This window comes from Pleurodeles waltl, chromosome 10 (genome assembly GCF_031143425.1).
Source record: "Pleurodeles waltl isolate 20211129_DDA chromosome 10, aPleWal1.hap1.20221129, whole genome shotgun sequence".
Lineage (NCBI taxonomy): Eukaryota > Metazoa > Chordata > Amphibia > Caudata > Salamandridae > Pleurodeles > Pleurodeles waltl.
The window spans coordinates 250548769-250571801 of record NC_090449.1 but is presented as its reverse complement, the minus strand read 5'-3'; the positions used below and the strand labels follow the sequence as shown (position 1 = coordinate 250571801).

General features: G+C 49.0%; 1 protein-coding gene across 1 annotated transcript in view; it reads right to left on the bottom strand.

The window, feature by feature from the left end:
- The window catches only part of DNAAF8 (dynein axonemal assembly factor 8), an 882921-nt gene that overhangs the window by 504400 nt on the left and 355488 nt on the right, over window positions 1-23033 (bottom strand). Inside the window, exon 12 of the mRNA XM_069210337.1 lies at window positions 11898-12092. Within this exon, the coding sequence (XP_069066438.1) occupies window positions 11898-12092 (195 nt within the window). The remainder of the gene's footprint in view (window positions 1-11897; window positions 12093-23033) is intronic.

Genomic DNA, 23033 nt, shown 5'->3' with positions numbered 1-23033 from the left:
TTAAAATAAATCACTTATTCCACTTAAAAAAACAGGAGTCTGCTTGTATTCTTAACAAATGTATTACACATAACAGTGCAATAATGGCCAGTTACTTTGTGATGACAACATACCAATTTCAATAAGCTTTAGTCCATGGGCAAACAAAGCTGAAGTCAGGCAGTGGGTCATACAGCTCTGAAAAGGGAATGGAAAGTCACAAATCAGTTAACAGGAACTGGGGGGAAACACAGACAGTGGAGACGCATGAGGCCTCAAGTAAATGTAAATTGGGGTGGCTGTTTCTTACCTGTGTGCTACTGAAAGTATTGTTGTATGACTGTATCCCTGTTGTCCGTGTCGTCCCCGTCGTCTTCCTCCTCTTCACTCTCCACAGGCTCCACAGCTGCAACAACACCACCATCTGGACCATCCTCCTGCAGAAAAGGCACCTGAGGGATCCCCCTGTCATATGCAGGCACCTAAACCTGGCCTTCAGGACCCCGAAGGTCCTTTGTATGATCCTCCTAGATCGCCCATGGGCCTCATTGTACCGTTCCTCTGCCCTGGTCCGGGGATTCCTCACTGGGGTCAGTAGCCACGACAGGTTAGGGTAACCAGAGTCACCAATTAGCCACACACAGTGTCTCTGTAGCTATTCCATCACATAAGGGATGCTGCTATTTCGCATGACATACGCATCATGCACTGACCCAGGGAACTTGGCATTTACATGGGAGATGTACTGGTCAGCCAAACAGACCACCTGGACATTCATCGAATGATAACTTTTTCTGTTTCTGTACACCTGCTCACTGTCTTTGGGGGGAACCAAAGCCACATGGGTCCCATCAATGGCACCAATGATGTTGGGGATATGTCCAAGGGCATAGAAATCACCCTTCACTGTAGCCAATTCGCCCACCTCAGGGAAAATAATGTAGCTCCGCATGTATTTCATCAGGGCAGACAACACTCTGGACAAAACCTTAGAAAACATAGGCTGAGACATCCCAGATGACATGGCCACTGTTTTCGGAAAAGACCCACTTGCCAAAAAATGGAGTACTGACAGAACCTACACCAGAGGGGGAATCCCCGTGGGTTGGCGGATGGGGGATATCAGGTCTGGCTCCAGCTGGGCACATAGTTCATGTATAGTTGCTCTGTCAAGCCGGTATGTAAGTATGATATGTCGTTCTTCCATTGTCGACAGGTCCACCAGCGGTCGGTACACAGGAGGATTCATCCTTCTCCTCGCAAGTCCCAGCGGACGGTGCCTAGGAAGGACAACATGGAGCACAGAGTCAAGCAACCCACAGGTTAATTCACACAGCTTGCACAGTACACAAATCGCTATGCATGGAACGGCTTGTATGAGTGGCTATGCAAGGCCTAGGCCTGTGTGACGCAGTAGAAATCATGCCATGTGGGCCCTTGAAATGGTGGCTGCCTGACCTGTGAAGTGTGACAGTGGGATGTGAGGTCACTGCGCTGGCGTGGCACACCGTGGCGGTAGGCGGTCGAAGACCGCGGCGCAAAGCAGCATTGGTTAACATTGAACCCTATGGGTCTCAGGAGCCAATGACGATGTGCGCCGGCGGTCGCGGTACGCACCGCCGCAGGCGTGACCGCCATTTTCTATCTGATTAATCACTCGAGACCTGATCATCCACAGGAGAGGACCTATACTGAAAGTGCTGCTGTGACCTCGGTCTGGGAGATACAATGGCTGCTGCGACTGGGGAAAGGGCCCCTGCCTTCACTGCCGAAGAATTGGAGGAACTTGTTGATGGGTCCTCCCCCAGTATGCGCTACTCTGCGGTCCTCCAGACCAACAGGTTAGTACACAGGGTGCACGTTGAATGGGCTATGCCTGTGTTGAGTGGGGTGTATGTAAGATGGTGGGGAGGGGAGCGAATGAGGAGTGCAACGCACGAAAGATGAGAGCATGTGCCACATGGCAAGGTTGGGGAGGGGGGGGCCACTCACATTGACCAGGCAGAAAACTGATGCGATTTCTTTTACCACCCTGTACATGTCACATAGGTCAGCGCCCATCAGAAGATCGACATTTGGCGTGCCATCGCCAAGGACGTCCGGGCCCTGGGGGTCCACAACAGACGGGGCACCCACTGCCGAAAGAGGTGGGAGGACATCCGCCGCGGGACCAGAAAGACCGCTGAGTCTCTGCTGGGGATGGCCTCCCAACGTAGGAGGGGTGCCAGCCGCCAATTGACCCCCCTGATGTCCCGGATCCTGGCGGTGGCCTACCCCGATTTGGATGGGTGCGTGAGGACATCACAGCAGACACAAGGGGGTGAGTATCAGCACATTCTGCTATCTTTGCGCGCAGTGAAGGTGTCTGGGTGGGGGAGGAGGGCTGTGGCTATCTCCAGGCCAGGGCGCATTCTGTAGGCTAGGCCCCTCCGTTAGACACGGCCCTGTGCTCCCGCCCCCCACCTCTGTAGGGTGCCAAGTACAGCTATCCATGGTCCGGCCTCACCCATGTGTGCATTTGTCGTCCATAGACCCGTAGGACTAGTCACAATAACTGAGTAGTGTACCCCCATTGCGCGGCCTAGTTCAGGGGGCTTCTGTGTCTGTCCTCTCCGACAACGGTGTTGCCAATGCATGCACTCAACCTGTCTTCATTTCTCCACCCCCCCCCCCATTTTCTTTGTCTTCCTGTTCATGTGTGCATTAGCATCATCTGGCGGAGGAGAAGTGGCATTGGAGCACGAGGGAGCTGCATCTCACATGGCCCCGGAGGGCCATACAACAGACTCCGAGTACACCAGTGAGACGGAGGGCGAGTGGAGCTCCACAACGGGGACCCTTGGAGACGTCAGCGACACCGACACGTCCTCGGAAGGGAACTCCCTAGCGATGGCGGCAACATCCGTGCCCACCGCCACAACAGTTACAGCCGCCACCCAGCGCACCAGCCCCGCCCTCCCAGCAGCCCCTCAGCCTTCGCTCTGTGCCCGCTCGCCCAGGAAGGCGGGCATCTCCTTCGCCCCAGGCACCTCAGGCCCTGCCCCAGTTACCCCTGCTGCCCTCAGTGAGGAGGTCATTGAACTCCTCAGGACACTCATTGTTGGGCAGTCTACCCTTTTGAATGCCATCCAGGGTGTAGAAAGGGAGGTGCATCGGAGCAATGCATACCTGAAGGGCATTCATTCGGGTCAGGCTGCCCATCAGCGATCGTTCAACGCTCTGGCCTCAGCACTGACGGCAGCCATTGTCCCTGTCTCCAGCCTCCCTCTTCTGACTCCCTCCACCCAGTCCCAGTCTCCTGTTCCTCTGCCTATCCCATCCACACCATCAGACCAGCCTGCACACACCTCTACACCCAAGGGCAGCTCATCCAGACATAAGCACCACAGATCCCACAAGCATTCACCCAAGCAACATCCAGATGCAGACATGCCAACAGTCACTACCACCTCTGTGTCCCCCACCTCCTCATCTCCCTCCTCCCTCCCTGTGACGTCTCCACTCACACCTGCATGCACACCACCATCAGCCAGTACTTCCATCACCAGCACACCCTCCATTACAGTCCGCACACGTGCAGTCACCACCCCCACTGCCATTTACACGTCCCCTGTGTCCTGTCCCAGTGTGTCTGTCACCCCCTCTTCCAAAGCACACAAACACAGGCAGCCACCCACCCAACAGCCATCCACCTCACAACAGCCTCCGTCACAAGCACCTGCACCCAAAGACAGCACACTTGACTCTCCTACAACCACATCCTCTTCCTCCACTCCCAAACCCACTACACCTACCCGTCCCTGTCCTCCCCAAGTCCTTTTCCTTTCCAACCTTGAGCTCGTTCCAATCACTGACCCACCCCCTCCATCTGGTAAGACCAAAAAAAGCACCTCAGCCACCACCAGCCCTGCATCTACTGTGACCATAGTGCAGGGCTATTGGAGTCCACCAGATCCTAGGGCAGGAACATCGGCCAGCAGCAAGGGGACAGCCAGCCCCCCCCCCTGGGAAGAGGACAAAAAAGAAAAAGGCCCGGCGCGACAAGCCTGAGACGGCTGCCACAAGGACAGTAGCCTTGCCCCGTCACCTGCCACATCATCCAAGGGAGGCAAGGGCCACAGAGCTCCAGCGAAGGAGGGCAAGGGCAGCAGGGCGGAGAAGTCAGGCAGCAGGCGAGATGCCCAGGAGGGCCCCACCAGCCCCATTCCGGGTGTGAAGGACGACACCCACGGGCCCAGGACTCCATCACAGGAGGGCGCCGCGACCGCAAGTTCGGATGGTGAATGAACGGGAAGTCTTGCCCAGGTCTGGCTCCCTAGACACACAGGACAAGCACCGCTGAACGGGCCCCACCGGGACAAGAACCGCTGAACAGGCCCCGCCGGGACAAGAACCGCTGAACAGGGCCCCGCCGGGAGGAGCACCGCTGAACAGGGCCCCGCCGGGAGGAGCACCGCTGAACAGGGCCCCGCCGGGACAAGAACCGCTGAACGGGCCCCGCCGGGACAAGAACCGCTGAACAGGGCCCCGCCGGGACAAGAACCGCTGAACAGGGCCCGCCATCTCAAGCATCGCTCCGCTGGGCCCCGCCGTCTCAAGCACCGCTCCGCTGGGCCCTTCATCTCAAGCACCGCTCCGCTGGGCCCTTCATCTCAAGCACCGCTCCGCTGGGCCCTTCATCTCAAGCACCGCTCCGCTGGGCCCCGCCGTCTCAAGCACCGCTCCGCTGGGCCCCGCCGTCTCAAGCACTGCTCCGCTGGGCCCTTCCTGTCAAGCACCGCTCCGCTGGGCCCTTCCTGTCAAGCACCGCTCCGCTGGGCCCTTCATCTCAAGCACCGCTCCGCAGGGCCCTTCATCTCAAGCACCGCTCCGCTGGGCCCCGCCGTCTCAAGCACCGCTCCGCTGGGCCCCGCCGTCTCAAGCACCGCTCCGCTGGGCCCTTCCTGTCAAGCACCGCTCCGCTGGGCCCTTCATCTCAAGCACCGCTCCGCTGGGCCCCGCCGTCTCAAGCACCGCTCCGCTGGGCCCTTCCTGTCAAGCACCGTTCCGCTGGGCCCTTCATCTCAAGCACCGCTCCGCTGGGCCCCGCCGTCTCAAGCACCACTCCGCTGGGCCCTTCATCTCAAGCACCGCTCCGCTGGGCCCTTTCTGTCAAGCACCGCTCCGCTGGGCCCTTCATCTCAAGCACCGCTCCGCTGGGCCCTTCATCTCAAGCACCGCTCCGCTGGGCCCTTTCTGTCAAGCACCGCTCCGCTGGGCCCTTCCTGTCAAGCACCGCTCCGCTGGGCCCCGCCGTCTCAAGCACCGCTCCGCTGGGCCCTTCCTGTCAAGCACCACTCCGCTGGGCCCTTCATCTCAAGCACCGCTCCGCTGGGCCCTTCATCTCAAGCACCGCTCCGCTGGGCCCTTCATCTCAAGCACCGCTCCGCTGGGCCCTGCCGTCTCAAGCACCGCTCCGCTGGGCCCCGCCGTCTCAAGCACCGCTCCGCTGGGCCCCGCCGTCTCAAGCACCGCTCCGCTGGGCCCTTCCTGTCAAGCACCGCTCCGCTGGGCCCCGCCGTCTCAAGCACTGCTCCGCAGGGCCCTTCCTGTCAAGCACCGCTCCGCTGGGGCCTTCATCTCAAGCACCGCTCCGTTGGGCCCTTCATCTCAAGCACCGCTCCGCTGGGCCCTTCATCTCAAGCACCGCTCCGCTGGGCCCTTCATCTCAAGCACCGCTCCGCTGGGCCCTTCCTGTCAAGCACCGCTCCGCTGGGCCCTTCATCTCAAGCACCGCTCCGCTGGGCCCCGCCGTCTCAAGCACCGCTCCGCTGGGCCCTTCATCTCAAGCACCGCTCTGCTGGGCCCCGCCGTCTCAAGCACCGCTCCGCTGGGCCCCGCCGTCTCAAGCACCGCTCCGCTGGGCCCTTCATCTCAAGCACCGCTCCGCTGGGCCCTTCATCTCAAGCACCGCTCCGCTGGGCCCTTCATCTCAAGCACCGCTCCGCTGGGCCCCGCCGTCTCAAGCACCGCTCCGCTGGGCCCTTCCTGTCAAGCACCGCTCCGCTGGGCCCTTCATCTCAAGCACCGCTCCGCTGGGCCCCACCGTCTCAAGCACCGCTCCGCTGGGCCCTTCATCTCAAGCACCGCTGCGCTGGGCCCTTCCTGTCAAGCACCGTTCCGCTGGGCCCTTCCTGTCAAGCACCGCTCCGCTGGGCCCTTCCTGTCAAGCACCGCTCCGCTGGGCCCTTCATCTCAAGCACCGCTCCGCTGGGCCCTTCATCTCAAGCACCGCTCCGCTGGGCCCTTCATCTCAAGCACCGCTCCGCTGGGCCCCGCCGTCTCAAGCACCGCTCCGCTGGGCCCTTCATCTCAAGCACCGCTCTGCTGAGCCCTTCCTGTCAAGCACCGCTCCGCTGGGCCCTTCATCTCAAGCACCGCTCCGCTGGGCCCTTCCTGTCAAGCACTGCTCCGCTGGGCCCCGCCGTCTCAAGCACCGCTCCGCTGGGCCCTTCCTGTCAAGCACCGCTCCGCTGGGCCCTTCCTGTCAAGCACCGCTCCGCTGGGCCCTTCATCTCAAGCACCGCTCCGCTGGGCCCCGCCGTCTCAAGCACCGCTCCGCTGGGCCCTTCCTGTCAAGCACCGCTCCGCTGGGCCCTTCATCTCAAGCACCGCTCCGCTGGGCCCTTCATCTCAAGCACCGCTCCGCTGGGCCCCGCCGTCTCAAGCACCGCTCCGCTGGGCCCTTCCTGTCAAGCACCGCTCCGCTGGGCCCTTCATCTCAAGCACCGCTCCGCTGGGCCCCACCGTCTCAAGCACCGCTCCGCTGGGCCCTTCATCTCAAGCACCGCTGCGCTGGGCCCTTCCTGTCAAGCACCGCTCCGCTGGGCCCTTCCTGTCAAGCACCGCTCCGCTGGGCCCTTCCTGTCAAGCAACGCTCCGCTGGGCCCTTCATCTCAAGCACCGCTCCGCTGGGCCCTTCATCTCAAGCACCGCTCCGCTGGGCCCTTCATCTCAAGCACCGCTCCGCTGGGCCCTTCATCTCAAGCACCGCTCCGCTGGGCCCCGCCGTCTCAAGCACCGCTCCGCTGGGCCCTTCATCTCAAGCACCGCTCTGCTGAGCCCTTCCTGTCAAGCACCGCTCCGCTGGGCCCTTCATCTCAAGCACCGCTCCGCTGGGCCCTTCCTGTCAAGCACTGCTCCGCTGGGCCCCGCCGTCTCAAGCACCGCTCCGCTGGGCCCTTCCTGTCAAGCACCGCTCCGCTGGGCCCTTCATCTCAAGCACCGCTCCGCTGGGCCCCGCCGTCTCAAGCACCGCTCCGCTGTGCCCTTCATCTGAAGCACCGCTCCGCTGGGCCCTTCATCTCAAGCACCGCTGGCCCATTGACAGTGCCGGTTCTGTGTCGAGCAGGGCTTCAGGAAGCACTCGGGGCACCATGCCTCCTCCAATAACAGTGGAGTCGGTAATCCATCTGATGGACTGTGGCTTTGCACCCCCCAGGATGGGACAGTGGGCATGGAGGCCCCTCGTGGATCTGGCGTCGTGGACTCATGTGGCTGAGGTGCCCCCCCTTCCCTTCCCCCTGAGGTGCCTGTAGTTTTATCATCTGATACCCCTGCAGTGTTCTCTCCAATGGTATCTGGTCTCCTGTGTGGGCTTTGCCCATGTGTTTGTGCACATTGGCCCACGGACTATGGAACTTTGACGGAATGTGCAGGACTTTTTGCCTATGGATATCTTGTTGACTATGTTCATTCCTTACTTTTGTATCTTTTATATGGCATATTTGCCATTCCTTCAATGGAGCTATTTATACATATATTTTATCGAAAATTTAAATTGTGTCTTTGCATTATTCCGGGGGGTTTGTGTGGTGTCACTCTGACTTGTTGCTCGGCATTGGGGTGTAGGTATTTGTGGTGGGGGGTGTGGGTGTATGGCGCATGTGTGTGCCCGTAAGCTTTTCTCCTCCCCCCTCCCCTGTGTCGTAGGTGCAGTACTCACCGTTGTCGTCTGCGCCGGCGTTCGTACTCCTGGTAGATGAGCAGGTAGACAATAGCTGGTAGGATGTGTAATTCGGGCTCCATGCTGTCCTCCGTCCTCGTGGAGTGTGTATAGGTGAGCGTTTTCCTGTTCGTAGTATGTTTCCGCCGTGTTTTTATCGACGGGCTCCCGCCCCGGAAAAGGTGGCGGATTGGTGAGTTGTGATAGGGTGGGCGGTACATTGTCTGCCGCCTGCCTGTTGGCGGTCGGAGTGTTAATGTGGCGGCCTGTGTTGGCGGTTCCCGCCAGAGTTAGAATACCATTTTTTTGACCACCAGCCTGTTTGCGGGTTGGCCGCCGCTTTATCACCGACCGCCAGGGTCAGAATGACCGCCTTAATGTCCCATCATCCATCTGCACAGAAAGTGACATCACTACATTTCCTATCTTCCTTTTGTACAGGAAGTGATCTCAGTGGATTCCCCATCATCTGTCTGCACAATAAGTGACAGCTCTGGTTTCTGACTGAAACCATCTTAAAAGAGGAAGCCATGCAACCGGACCTCATTTATCATCGTTCCTCTACACACTTCCCACCGCCTACTACACTCCACCTGGACCCAGGATCTACTTATTGGCAGCTGATGTGTGCAACAGGCACACAGCTGGTGTGGCGAAGTACTGTGCTTATACACATGAATAAACCTTAGACCTGTGGGAACCTGGGCAATGAGCATTTATTAAAAAGCAGTGGTTCTCATTAGAAATGATTCAAGAACAAATTCAACATTCATTGAAATCAATGTACTCACGTATTCATATTGCAACATATGACCAACACTTAGAATTTAAAAGCAGGATAAGACTTTAAGCAAAATTATTCCCCAAGTTATACTGTGCAATTATTATCCAAACACGTGTATGAGATAAGTCCCATGTGAAAATACAGAAAAAACTACAACCCAAAAAGTAGTGAAAGGGAAAAAGTGAAAATGATGAGAATCCTTATGTGTTTCTAACAAACAACGATATGTGGTTCTTAATTATCCAATGACTAATTCAACCCTCACAGGGATAGGGGGTGTCTCATCAGGGCAAGTTCGATAAAGGTACATCTGTGACGAATTAATTAAGGAATTTGAATATATGTGTGCGATAATGGTTTGATGTAATAGAGAGAGGATATCTGAAAGGGTCAGACACCACTAGAAAGAGTATAAATGATGTAGCAGCACTGTGGCGGACACATCATTGTGGTCGACAAATGAACAATTTAACATACTGTAACATAACGCAACACAACATAACATAAAATAACATAGAATGGGAAATGTCAATATCCGAAACATCTGTTGTGAGGTCTAAATAGGCTGGTATTCTTGCTTTGATCTGATTCTTCAAACTAGAAAGTTACAGGAGTAAACATATTGTCATTTCTGCGATAGAAGGACCAGTTCCACTGCTTCTTTGAACAGAAGAATGCAAACTTCCATATTACTTAATATTCTTCTTGCACAACCTTCAGCACCCATTTGTCTGTTGCCATTTTCTGCCACTCTTCCAGGTGCTTGCTGTAGTTTCTACTTATTGGAGGGTGAACTCAAGAGGGGAAAAGGGGGGGTCACTGCTTGGTGGGATTTCCAGTAGCAGCTGATATTTGTTGATCACCTCCTCCTTTTTGTGGTCTTGAAAGAATGTTGTTACGACCTGTAAAGAGGTTTGATGGTTTGAACCCTTTATTGTTGGCAGTGCCTGTCATGTGGTTTGTACTGATGTTTTCTGTTCTCCTTACATTTTTTCAAGCCCACAGCCCTGAGGATCTCCAAAGTGGTCTTTACCTGCGACATTTCATCATCCACATGGGCCTCAACAAGAGTGGTGCCAACCACAGCAGATTAGAATTATCTATCAAGCTTCTGGTTTCAGGCTGGTAAGGCAGTGTCATGAGAAATATCGAAGGACCAGACCATGATGGCAGCCAAGGGTAGCTATGTCCACAGTAATTTCAGCAGTCCTAATGACCTGACTAGAGACCACCATCCCACTTGTGGTATATTCAAGTAATCCTGCCTTTCTTCTCTAGGAAGTTTTTACTGTAATCACTGAAAAGTCTCAAATAGGGATCAGTCAGGCCACCTGAGTAGGGCAGTGGTACTCATGGTCTTAAATGCAGTTGCAGATGTACCACAACACTCTCTGCCAACTGCATCCATTTTCCTGTCTTTCTTTGCAGAAGGTACTATTAAAGATGGTGAAATGGGATGGAACATCTTTGCAGCAGCCACTATGATGCAAACAGAAGACTGCCAGAAACCAGGAAGAGAAGGTCTTGTTCATGTGGCTTATATTTTTCCTGTATGTACATTGTAACATACGTTAGTAATGCTGGAGTTAGAAATAACTCCATCACATATCCAAGAAGCCCTGGAACTAGGGAAAGCAAAGGACGGTGGTGCAGGTGCAATATAGTCCTGCTGACAAATGCTGCTGACCTCAATATTCCTACCCAATGACCCAGGCAAGCCCTTCTGCCATCTATGGGACCGCACGCAGCCCCCAGAGTGCATTCTTATCAGAAGACGTTATGAGACAATTCCAGACGACACTGCAAACACAGTATTAGCCGGTCTCCATATAATACAAAGCCTCGAGTAAGCCCTATGCAAAGTGGCAGGAAGGGGTGAAACATGTTAGCTACCTTTTCAAATCTAATATGTTTACCAAATCAAAAAGGGAAACAGTATGTGTTAAATATGCCGTACTGATGTTCAACAACGAATGATGTGTACAATAAAAGAATTGTATTTGCACACAAACGTAAGAATAACAAAGTTTAGGATCATGAATATATGCCTCCTTTTACAATAATAAAGGCATATCTCTGCCTTTTTTCCGACCCGAGTCCAATATCATGTAATGTGGTGTCCGCATGAGGCCAAAGGTGGCCAGTTATGTGATCTTGTTTTGGTCTCACAATGTTGGCGAACATGAAATGAGACATCACGGGCAGTTTGGTGAGTCTTCTAGTAGTTTGTACACAGGGTAAAAGGTGCAGAATTCAAGGAAACAAGCAAGTTGTCTTTCCAACCTAACTGCTTTCGCAGTGCTTTTGCGATACTGTTCAGCATCAGCAATAAGAAATGTTTTTGGCAAATACGACACAACATTATAAAAAAAAAAGAAAAAAAATACTGCGACTGAGGGCTGGGGAACAATGGAAACGAGGGTCTGGAGGAGCGGTTGAGAAGTGAACGTTGGGGGAGCAATGAGAAGTGGACGGAGGAACATTGCAGGAGAAGGAAATAAAAATAGAAATCTGAATTGGGCGAAGTAATGAAAGAGCTGAGGTGAGTGGGAGGGAGCAATGTGGAGAAGGCAGAGGCAGGTATTTAAGAGGGAAAACAGCACATGAGGGAGAGAGCAAGAAAACACACGCACTCTCTTGGAGTGCTGAAAGCAAAAGAACAATGTGGTCCCCTGAATGTAAGCAGTGGAGGAGGAATACAATGTACCTTCTCAAGAGGAAAGAAAATAAGTCATGCTGTAGGAGAGGAACAAACACAAGAAGAGGAAAGAAACTCATCGAATATTAAGCAAGCAAATGAAAATCACAAGAAAGTCAACCAAAGGTAAGCAATGGTCTGATACCAGCCCAACTGTAACTTTTGGTATGGTGGACAAGAGCTTTTTCAACAAGTGTCACATTTCTGTAGGCGAGACCTAAAATACTCCAGGGGTAGTGATCTGTGTGCATTTCGTAGAGAATATATCATGAGTTTGAGGTGTATGCAAATACAGTTATCTGTTAAAAGGTGTGACATACTTTCCGAAAAAATATTTGTATTGTTCTTGCTCTGAATCACAGGAATAACTACAACATGATAATGCCTTAAAAACTCAGCAGGCTCTATGATGTTTACTATATCACACCAGATTAAAATACGGGATACAATACCTCTGGATCTGGATTGATGGTAGTGATGCTGCTTAGGCGCACTGGTGGGACCTCTGGCAGGACTGGAAAGATCTGATCTTGCAAACTATGAATCAGTGGCTCTCTCCACCAGATGACATTTTGGAGCCATGTATGTGAGAGATACTTAGAAATATTTTGGTAGAATATGGACATCCCACGCAGGTCTTCCTTGGACTGCATGGAAAAAGGGAGAGTGAATATCATCCCAAACAATGCCCTCTGAGAATAGAAACAACCATCTGGAGCTAAAATATACAATTGAAACCCTTATGATTCACGTTACACTCAATCTCACTACTGCTTACAATAGCTATTACAGGAAACCCAATCTTTTCTTTAATGAGAGCTATGTCTGATCACTAGAAGTCATCCTAGATTACTAAAAAATGTTGACTCTGTTAAAATGATGACCACATTCGATAAGACCACAATAGTGACCAGCACAGGCAGGCTTACAAGTAGTGACCACCCCAACCTATCAAGTAGGGTTAGCAACAGTAATGTACGACAAAGCTTTATCAATATGAAATGCCTTCACAGACTTTGATATTATTTTATTTTTCCACCTTATCATGAATTATCATTCAGATATGACTGTCAAATGGGTCTTACAAATTCTTTTTTTCATTATGCAACAGAATACAAAACATCGGGCTTCAAATGCAAAAGAGAATACAAAAGAAAAAGAAAGAGACTCAATCACATTTCACTTAAAATCCAAGTTCATCTCATCTACCGGAAAGGAATGTTGAATATTTAATGGAATACTCAAATAACTGAACAACATGTTCCAACAACAAATACATTTTCTTTTAGTGCTTTGTGGGATAGTTGTTTGGTATTCCATTTCGAAAGCATTGCTCTAGTCCTTATATTATTCAAAGAAGAAAGGGGCAGAGGAGTGTTTCCAGGTATTAGAAATTATCAGCTGAGAAACAGTCATAGGGTAAAACACTAAGGGCCTTACTTAGAGCCTGATGGATGAGATACTCCATAAAAACGTGATGGATATCCCAAACGCTGTGTTACATGTGTCATAGCTATAATGCACTTGTAAAAATACCGTTTGTGATGGCCATTTGTTTGGATAGCAACACAAAAGGATGATGGTCGGAGTGCTGAACAATGCAAACACTCACCCCCAGTCACAGATCTGGGTTTAATCCATCGTTCTTTTGCTCACCATGCCTCCCCAGTTTGGACCCAGCCGTATGCAAATCAGTCTTGACCCTGTTCCTCATGGGAACAGTCCAGCCTGAACTGCCAAGCCAGGTCCTCCCTGGACCGGGAACAAGCATCCTGGGACCGGTTTCAGGGTATCACCCTTCTTCAGCTGTACTAGCTTGAATCCAGTGGCACAGTGAGCAAGGGACCCACGTCTGGGCATACCCTTCCCACTTAGGGCAACTTTAGCACACTATTGTTTGGATAGCCATAAGACCACTTATTAGCCCAGTCTGAGAAGAAGTCTGGCTTGGTTTCGTCAGAACAGACATATACGTCAGAATGGGGTGATTCCAGCAAACTCTAATTATGAGAAGCTATTGTGGTGCAATGGGTACGTCATAACAAAATCCCATAATATAATAAAGCATAGTTCATGCCATGTGTGAAAATATTTATCCTGAGAGATATCATGCAGGGGTTCCTGGGAAGGAGAAATAGTGAGTGGAATTAGGGACAATTTAAAAACAGAATATCATATCAGATCTTTCCATGTTACCCAGTGTCTTAAATCTACCTTTGTTGAAAACGTTTCGATCACCAAATTTGGATGTGGTGTTGCAAGGCCCATCCCTGTATAAAATATGAATCCACTATGTTGTTGATAAGTTAATGAAATGTAAACATTTGATGCGTTTTCCAAAGCATGCCCAGCAGTATAGCCTCCAGTCAGGAAGTCCACCTCTACCCCTATTATTGGAAGTTTAAACTATTTCAAAGATCACTGAGGAATTCAGCATTGCCATATAAACTGAGGAATTGCGGACTGCGTTTCTTAAAGTAGGCAGAGGGTACGTAATGGGCAAAACAATACTTTCAGAAGAATATTCATTTAAATAAGATTCATTCAAACTATCCGTAATGCAATCTTTTTGTCTTCAAGCAGAAGCATATCAGTTTCTGAAAATACATGCTTTTTATGATTTTATTTTTGGGCAAACAAAGTCAAGTGAGCAAACTTTTTTCTGGTAAAAAAAAAACAAACAAGTGACTTTCCTTCAGTAACAAGATTTATGTGGGATACTCTATCTACTGTAGATTTCTCATCTTTATTATACCCGAAAATGGCCGACTCGATCCAGAGAAATTTTCCAGCAATGCTCAAGTGTGTTGCTATGTTGTGATGTATGGCTCAGCAGTGATTCTGTACCGCCCCAGAATTGACGGAGAAGAGCTACACATAAGTGTCACTCCTGTGCAATCATGTCTGTTTTTATATCTTTTTCCCTATGCACCAAGAGATGCAGAGTGCTTACACAAAATGTTGATGCAAGTGTGGAGGATCTGGGGAATGGAATTAGATCAGCAGGACCAAGAGGGTAAAGTGGCCTTCCCACCAGACTATCAATGCAGCGGTGTTTCATAAACATGGGCAACTATGTTGCCGCTTGGCAGATCGCTTGCCAATTACATCATAGTGGTCTTGGCCGAGCTGGAATGAATCTGCAGGGCTACGAGTGGATAGTCTGCAGCATATTTTAACGCAGAGGACCATCCACCTTAACAGAGTCCACTTCTGCACCACCCTTATCTTTCTTCACTGCAGAAAACCCTACAAAGAGCTGGTAATCCACACAATGGTCCTTTGTGTGAATGATATTAAAATTCAGTGTTACAATAGGGTCTAGCCTTCTCCTTCAAGGGATGAGGCGGGATGACAAACATTGGCAGGGTGATAGATTGGCCTACCGGAAAGGGAGACAAAAACTATGATAGAAAGGCCCCCTTGGTCCTCAGCACTAATTTGTCTGAGAAGGTGGTGTAGCATAGTTGTACCAAAAGTACCTGCAGATCACTGAAGCAGCAAACTGACATGATAGCGATAAGGAAAACTGTTTTAATCATCAAGAGTCTCAAGTAGCATCTTGCACTGGCTCGAAGGGATTGCACAATTGAAATGTCAAAACTAAACTTAATTCCAACTGTGGCATGACAAATGTTGGTGGAACAAAATATATCATAAAGAGCAACTTAAATAAAGATGACTGGTCAGGTAAACTCCAAAAGACAAAAAGGGCCGCCAAATAACTTTTTACTATGCCCACTGTAAGGGCTTGTTCGGCTAATAAAAGAACATACACCAAATATCTAAATTGACTTCATGGCGGGGTCACCGGACCATAAAGATAACATCAACCACCTAAAAGCTCTTAACGCACCTCCTCCATCTCCATGTATAGTGGTGCAGGTTGTGAAGATTTGAGTGCAGGACCCTGCCATGTTGTTGAAGAGGGAGGTCCTCTTACAGTGGTGGCTGGATTGGAGGACAAATGCTCAGGAACTCTTAGTGCCCCCCCGCACACACAATCTTGACAGAGACCAGGGTGATTAAGTTGACTTGGTCTCTGTCCTGATTGAAAGACGTACAAGAGCCCTTTGTCCCATCACAGCCAGAATAAGTCTCCTACAGAGTGCACGGGAGGAAACACTAACATGCAAAAGTTCAGACATTGCACATTCTATTCAGGGAGCATCTCACTGGTGGAAGATGTTCTGGGCCTCCGGAGAATGCAGACACCACTTGAGGTCTGCCAGGTAACATCTGCTCAGCTCTTCCGCTCAGCTTGCCCCCTTTGGTGTTTAGGAACTTCGTAAAGTTGTTGGTAACCAGAGGTGTTCAGCTCATCCAGCCACCTTTAGTGACATAGGGCCTATTGATACAGGATCCAGGACCCCACTTTGTCATGCTTGTCACAATACCACATGGCAGTCGTATTGTCCATGAGGACCTGCATAAGCCTCCCTTTGATGGAGAAGAGGAAGACTTTTAGAGCCAGATGGATTGCCTAAAGCTGTAGGAAACTGATATGGAGCCATCTCAGTGCCAAAGTCCAGAGATTGCTTATCGCCACTTCTCTCAGTTGACCCCAACCAACACAGCAGTGATGCATCTGGCACAAACAAACAAACATGAGCTATGGGTTGAAAGGGTAAATGGCCTGCTCCAGGTCCAGTTGGAGCTCATCATCCATCATTTCAGATCTTCAGTCATCTCCTGAAAGATCTGAATGGAACTGAAGTGGAAGACCAAAAGTTGGGCCCACTGGAATCTGAGGTTCCACTCCAGTGCCTGCATATGCCACCTGGCATCTGGAATGAGGAGGATGCAGAGGGCCATGAGACAAGGAAGCCTCATAGCCAACCTTACTGAGACCCTCAACTGATCCAGAAACAACAGTAATATGTCCTGGACTTGCTAAGATGGAGAAGGCCCTTGACATCACAGTGTCCAGGATTGTCCTAATGAAAGGAATCCTCCGTGTGGGGAACATGTGGGACTCTGGTTCATTTCTGGCGAACGTCAGAGATGTCAGGAGTTCTCCATCGTCAGGAGGTGGTCTGTGACTGACCATAGTGAGACAGCTTTTAACAGCCACTCATTAAGGTACAGGAAAACATGAATCCCCTCACCTCTCGTATAATGTGCAGTAACCACTGCCATGACATTCATGAACAACTAAGATACAGAGGTAAGGCTGTAGGAGGACAGCAAATTGGAGTGTTCTTACCTCACCGTAAACTGCGGGTAATGCAAAGTTTCATGTATATTAAAATACATGTCCTGCAAGTCCAGATACACCATTCAGTCTCCTGGGTCCTGGTCCAGAGCAGAAAGAAACTATGAAAGATTGAGCATCTGGAATTTCTGTTTCCAGGACGAGCATTTAATAGTCAGAGAAACAACATCAGGCAAAGGCATCCGACTTTCTTCGGAACAAGGAAGTAGTGCAAGCAGATCCTCAACCACCTCCTCAAACCCCTCGGCTCTCTCTGAATTTCGCACCTGCTCGATGGCATCCTTAGTAAGAATAAGGCTAACTTCCTGCATCAAGATTTTAGAGTGATGCTCTGAAAGTCACTGTGGTGTGGGTGGAGGATGGGGCAGAGAAGAAATGAAAGGAAGGGGGTAGCTCCTTTCAATAATCTGCAAACCCCTCCTGCCAGATATGAAGGATCCACAGATGAAAGTTGTTGGAAATTACCTTTTCGCAGAGGAACCCGAAACATTGTGCCTTCCTCCCCCTCTTTTTCTGACCTCGATTTTTTTGGCTTTAGGACTCTGAGCAATTTACCACTGCTGACCAGGGCAACAGTGCATGTGCTCTCTTCTCTAAACATGGTGACATTGGTTTACACCTGATTGGCATATTTAATTTGCTTGTAAGTCCCTTGTAAAGTGGGCATGTAAATTAAATGCTACTTAGTAGGCCTGCAGCACTGATTGTGCCACCCACACAAGTAGCCTTTCAAACCTGTCTCAGGCCTGCCTTTGCAGAACCTGTGTGTGCAGTTTCTCTGCCACTTTGAATTGGCATATAAAACCTCTTGTCAAGCCTTAAACACCCCTTTGGTTACATATAAGTCATCCCTAAGGTAGACCCTAGGTAGCCCATTGGTCAGGGTGCTATGCAAGTAAAGCATTTAAAGTTTTAAATGTCCTGGTAATGGAAAACTCCTAAAGTAATTTTTCATTACTGTGATGCCAACTCCTCTCATAGGCCAACAATGAGAATTTTGTGAATATACTTTTAAGCTATAATTACTGATCAGAAAGGAGTGGCTAAATCATGTTTCATATCACTGGAATGGTAATGATAAATCCTCTTTACCGGTGAAGGCGGATTTATTAGTACTATTTTAGATTTGCCACTTTTAGAAAGTGCGCACTTCTCGGTTTTCACTGCTCTGTGTGCCTGACAGCCTGTCTCCAATATACGCCTGGGCTAGGTAACAGCTACGTTTTGTGCATTCCCTCGGGACAGCCACAAACACATGAAGGGTGGGTGTGACAAAGGACTCATCTGCATTGATATGCATTTCTGGGCTGGAAAGGTGGAGGGAAGCCAACACTTGCACTTCAATAAGTAAGTGCCTTTCCCCACACAAAGGGCTTAGTACCCCCTGATAGTCTGGAGCCAGGGCTGAGATGTAAGGGGGTCCTGTGCACTTCAAAGAGCTACTATGAAGTCACTTTGATGACAAAGGCACATTTGGGTACAAGTACTGGGTCTCTGACCCTACCATATCAGTACACTTCTGGACTTGGGAAGAACTCTGCTGGAGTAAAGACTGCTGTGCTGTAAAGACTGCCACTTTGCCTGGACTGACTGTTCCAAGGAACTCCTTTACTGAGCTGCCCTGCTGCCTGCTGATCTCTGACCTGCTGAGGACAAGGACTGGATCCATCTTGCTGAACCCAAAGTGATGCCAAGGGCTTGCTGGATTGCCCCTGATCTTCTGCAGTCTCAAGGACATCAAAGACTGCCTGCAACTCTCCTGGTGCTGCTAGACTCAGCCATCTGTGAGTTCTACCCTTGCCTGAGGTTTCCCCTCCAGTCCTGGGCATCAGAAGTGGGTTCTACAGCAAATTTCTGAAAAAACCTACAAATCACCTAAGGTGCGGGTGAAATTCTGACACATCGCTCCCTTGACGCCGATGCAGAGGCTGTTCGACAATAGTGGATTCGTAGCCTGGGTGGCTCGATGACAATGCCCAGTGCAGCTCGATGATGACGCATTGCATTCACTTCAACAGAGTTCGACGCCCACGCGGGACGAGACTGCGAGAATCAGAACGTAGGTATCATGCCTTCGACATCAGTGCTTTGCTCCATTAAAGTTATTATTTCAGCAGACCCTGTGTGGGTTCTGTAGACAGCCTACACTCCATCGCCATCAGCCCGAACTTTAGATTTGTACCGGTCCCGCACTACCTCAAGTAACTTTTTGACTGATAGTGATTTCTAAGCACTATTTTACATTTAATCTTTAAAAATGCACATCGCGATTTCTACTGATTTGATGTTTGTTGTTTTGGTCTTGTTTAACTCAGATAAATATCCTCTATTTTTTAAACCAGTGTGTAGTCTTCTTGGGTGTTTAAATTGTGTTACTGTGTGTGTCTGTGTAATTGCCTCTTAAGTTAAGCCTGCCTACTCTGTGGTAAGCTACTAGAGGGTGAGCACAGGTTAATTTATATTTTATAACCGACTTACCCTGACTAGCATTGTGGTCCCTGCTTGGACAGGGAACATACCTCTGCCAACTAGAGACCCAATTTCTACCAGAAGTGATGCCACCTCCTGCCTCCTAATGGTTGGCATATGCCAGTGAAGGTAAACTAAAGTGGCTTGGTTGACTCTGCAGCTGGGGAGGAAGAGTTGGTGGACTGCTGCCACTGCTGGTGGGGAAGGCCTCGGTTAACATCACATCCTCTGCCATGATAGGGCTGGGTCTGCTGCTGCTTCCCAGGATGGGAGGGCTGGCACTGACAGTCAGCTATTACCTTGGAATAGCCCTTAATGTTTTTGTACTCTTGAAAGAGCTGAAGTCAGTAGCCTCAGGTATCGTGCTGTGGCATGACTGTCCTTAAATTATTCTAGTACTGAATCAGCCTTTCTGCAAATAACCTGGACACATCGAAGGGCATGTCTATTAAGGATGCACACACAACTCCTGAAAAACATTAGGTTTCATTCAGGCATCCCTCCTAAGCACAACACTGGTGCCAACAGCTTCACCTATGCAGTCTGCAGTGTTGAGGCTGACACACAAAACATACTTGGCTGCATCCTAGCAATCTTGTATTTTAGGGGATAATGAGGTCTTGAGCAAGGTCTCGCTGGCCAGGTCCAACAAAGCATGGGTGTACAAAACCAAAAGGCATATACTGCACTGATAGATCTATGCCCCAAACTAGCTGAGGTTAAATTAGGTTTATTTTGACTCTCTTTCCAGAAGACTAGTAGGTAAAGAATTCAGATTCAAGTTAACTTGAAGCGTGAACTGCCAGGATTTCCATTGTGGGATGTTTTGCCAAGAAAATATGGATCAAGGGGGGTGGATTGGGTGTTGTTCTATATCACCTATCCGCAATTTGACTAAGTGGAGGGCCAAAACAAGGTTTAGCCCATGTCACCATTAGGGTGTCAGCAAAGGCATCACTGAATGGCAAAAATGGCTCAGGTGAATCTAGCCCTGGCTGAAGAATTTCAGTTAGTAAATCCACCTTTGTTTTAATAATGGGCAATTGTAAGTCTACGACATCAGATGCCCTTCACAGCACTTCTGCAAAATATTCACTTTCTTCCATTGGTGGCCCAAGTAGCAGTCTGGCTCAGTTTCCAGGGATGTATCTATCCCACTGGAATTTTTAAAGCGCAAGTACAGGCCATCATCAGTTTAATGATGGGCAAGTAAATTGTCCCACTTCTTATCTTCATCAGTGTCACAAGGGACATAAGGTATGTCTCAAACCACATCAGAATCATGTGTATATAATAAAAAAACATGTTATGGTATCAATGGTTAATGTGGGCTCTTGTTTGCCACATGAGTTTGCCTCAGTTGAGTGAGAAAAGCATTGGAAGAGTAGTGTATAGATAGGTTATTGCCTTGTTGCAAAATTACCATTTGTAGAAGACTGATAAATAGAAATAGTCTTAATATCTAGGACTGAATGGGTTAATTGGAAACTGCTTTTGGCACATGCTTTAAGCACCCGAAGATTCTAATCTAATTTCTCTTCTGAAGCATGCCCTGCTATTCCAGTACCTGCAAACAACTCTACTAACACAACTTAATCCTGAGATGCAGAAGTCCTTCAGTTTACCACTATCTTTTCCAGTTTTTCTGTTTTCTAGCCATTTTGTTTGCATCGCCATGGAGTTCTTGCATTGTCAAGGAACCTTCTTTAAGTGATAGGTGAGTGTGAATTGCCAGGGAATAGTAGCTTGTCTAACTGTGAGTCTCTAAACCTGTGGTGTTGTGATAAAATGATGAGCCCGTCTGAATTATCAGTCAATTAGGATACCCTTGCCTGCAACCAAAAGAGGTACTGGGAATTTAGCAGTCATCACTGCCAAGGATACCTTAACGTTTAGCTCTTTGATGTTAAAGTGTTTGACTGAAATCTGCTGCCAAACTAGTCACAAACCATTAACTACTCTGTTTTTACAGGTAGGTAAATGGAGCTTTTGTATGATCAGCTGAATCAAATCAATTTAGCCTGTACAGTATATGAACTCAAACCCATGTTGTGGCACAAGTCTAAAACAACTATCACATTAAAAAATATACTAGAAGACCTTTGAAACATCTACATCTGAAAGTACTTTTCTTCTGTGCGACTTCTGTCATTGTTTCATAAGAAAAATGTACTCCCTATGCAGTTTTGATCACAATTGACAAAAAAACAGAAATGGGGTGATTTAAGAGATGTTGGGAGAGCACATGGTGTACCGGCAAACCCACCAGATGCTGCCACAGTGTTATTTTAAAGTGATCATTCAGTGAATGACATCACACTGAGTTTTACAACACAACCAGGTGCCATCAAACAATACGGCCTTCACTATCAGTGATTGTTGATGATGTTGGTTTGTGTAAGAGATTTTCTTTTAACCAAATCGCCCTTTTAAACGCAGTATAATCCATAACAAGGTATTGCATTAGAATTTACGATTTGATAGGTAAATTAGACTTGCATTCTTCACATTTATTAATATTCTTCAGTAAAGACATCTCAACTCATTAACTTTAATTATATTCAGTAAAACAAAGTCAGATATAGTTGTTATAGTGCCATTAAGTTTACTGGCGAATTAATAACTTTCCCGATATCTATAAATTGCCCTTTCTAAGACTTTGTAATTTGTCTTAGATGCTTCTCCTAGTCTGAGGTTAGCAATTTCATGTTTTCAATAGCCTGCACCTTTTTTCAATCGCCTTCATCTCTTCCGCAAACTTCCCAAATGCTTGGAAACATTAAACTGTCCTCCCATTAATGAAAAAACCCTCTGCTGAACCTTCAGTGATCGTCAACTGCGGACCAATCACCATGCTGCCATTCCCAGCCAAGGTCTTAGAGAAAATCATCAACAGATGCATCATCAAATACCTCAATGACCACCAACTCCTCAACACCCCCCAGTCTTATTTCAGATCCAAGCACAGCATGGAAACTGCTTTATCGCTGCCACGGATTACATTTGCATGAGTCTGGATGGAGGCATCATGGCCCTCATCCTCATGACTCCCACTCAGTGTTTGACACTATTTTGTACCAAATCTTCACCAACACCTGTACAATATGGGAATCCAAGGAAGGACATGCACTCCAATGCATCCGCTCTTTCCTGACTAAAAGATCCCAGTCAGTCAGGTTGCCGCTGTAGGAAAGTACCCTCTTTCTTGGGATGGTTTCCCCTTTTTTCTGCCTGATATCAGTGTGTTTGACTGTGTTCACTGTGATCCTGCTAACCAGGATCCCAGTGATTATGCTCTCTCTCCCAAAACTTTGTATTTCATCCAACAACTGGCACACTGGTGCCCCATTTTAAGTCCCTAGTATATGGTACCTAGGTGTAGAAAAGCACCATCTTGCCTGGCATGTTACCCCCATATTTCACTGTACATATGTTGTTTTAGTCTATGTGTCACTGTGACCCTGCCAGGCAGGGCCCTAGTGCTCATAAGTATGTGCCCTGTGTGTGTTCCCTGTGTGATGCCTGACTGTCTCACTGAGGCTCTGCTAACTAGAACCTCAGTGATTATGCTCTCTCTGCTTTCCAAATTTGTCACTAACAGGCTAGTGACTAACTTTACAAATTCACATTGGCATACTGGTACACCCATATAATTCCCTAGTATATGGTACTGAGGTACCCAGGGTATTGGGGTTCCAAGAGATCCCTATGGGCTGCAGCATTTCTTTTGCCACCCATAGGGAGCTCTGACAATTCTTACACAGGCCTGCCATTGCAGCCTGTGTGAAATAACGTCCATGTTATTTCACAGCCATTTACCACTGCACTTAAGTAACTTATAAGTCACCTATATGTCTAACCTTCACCTGGTGAAGGTTGGGTGCAAATTTACTTAGTGTGTGGG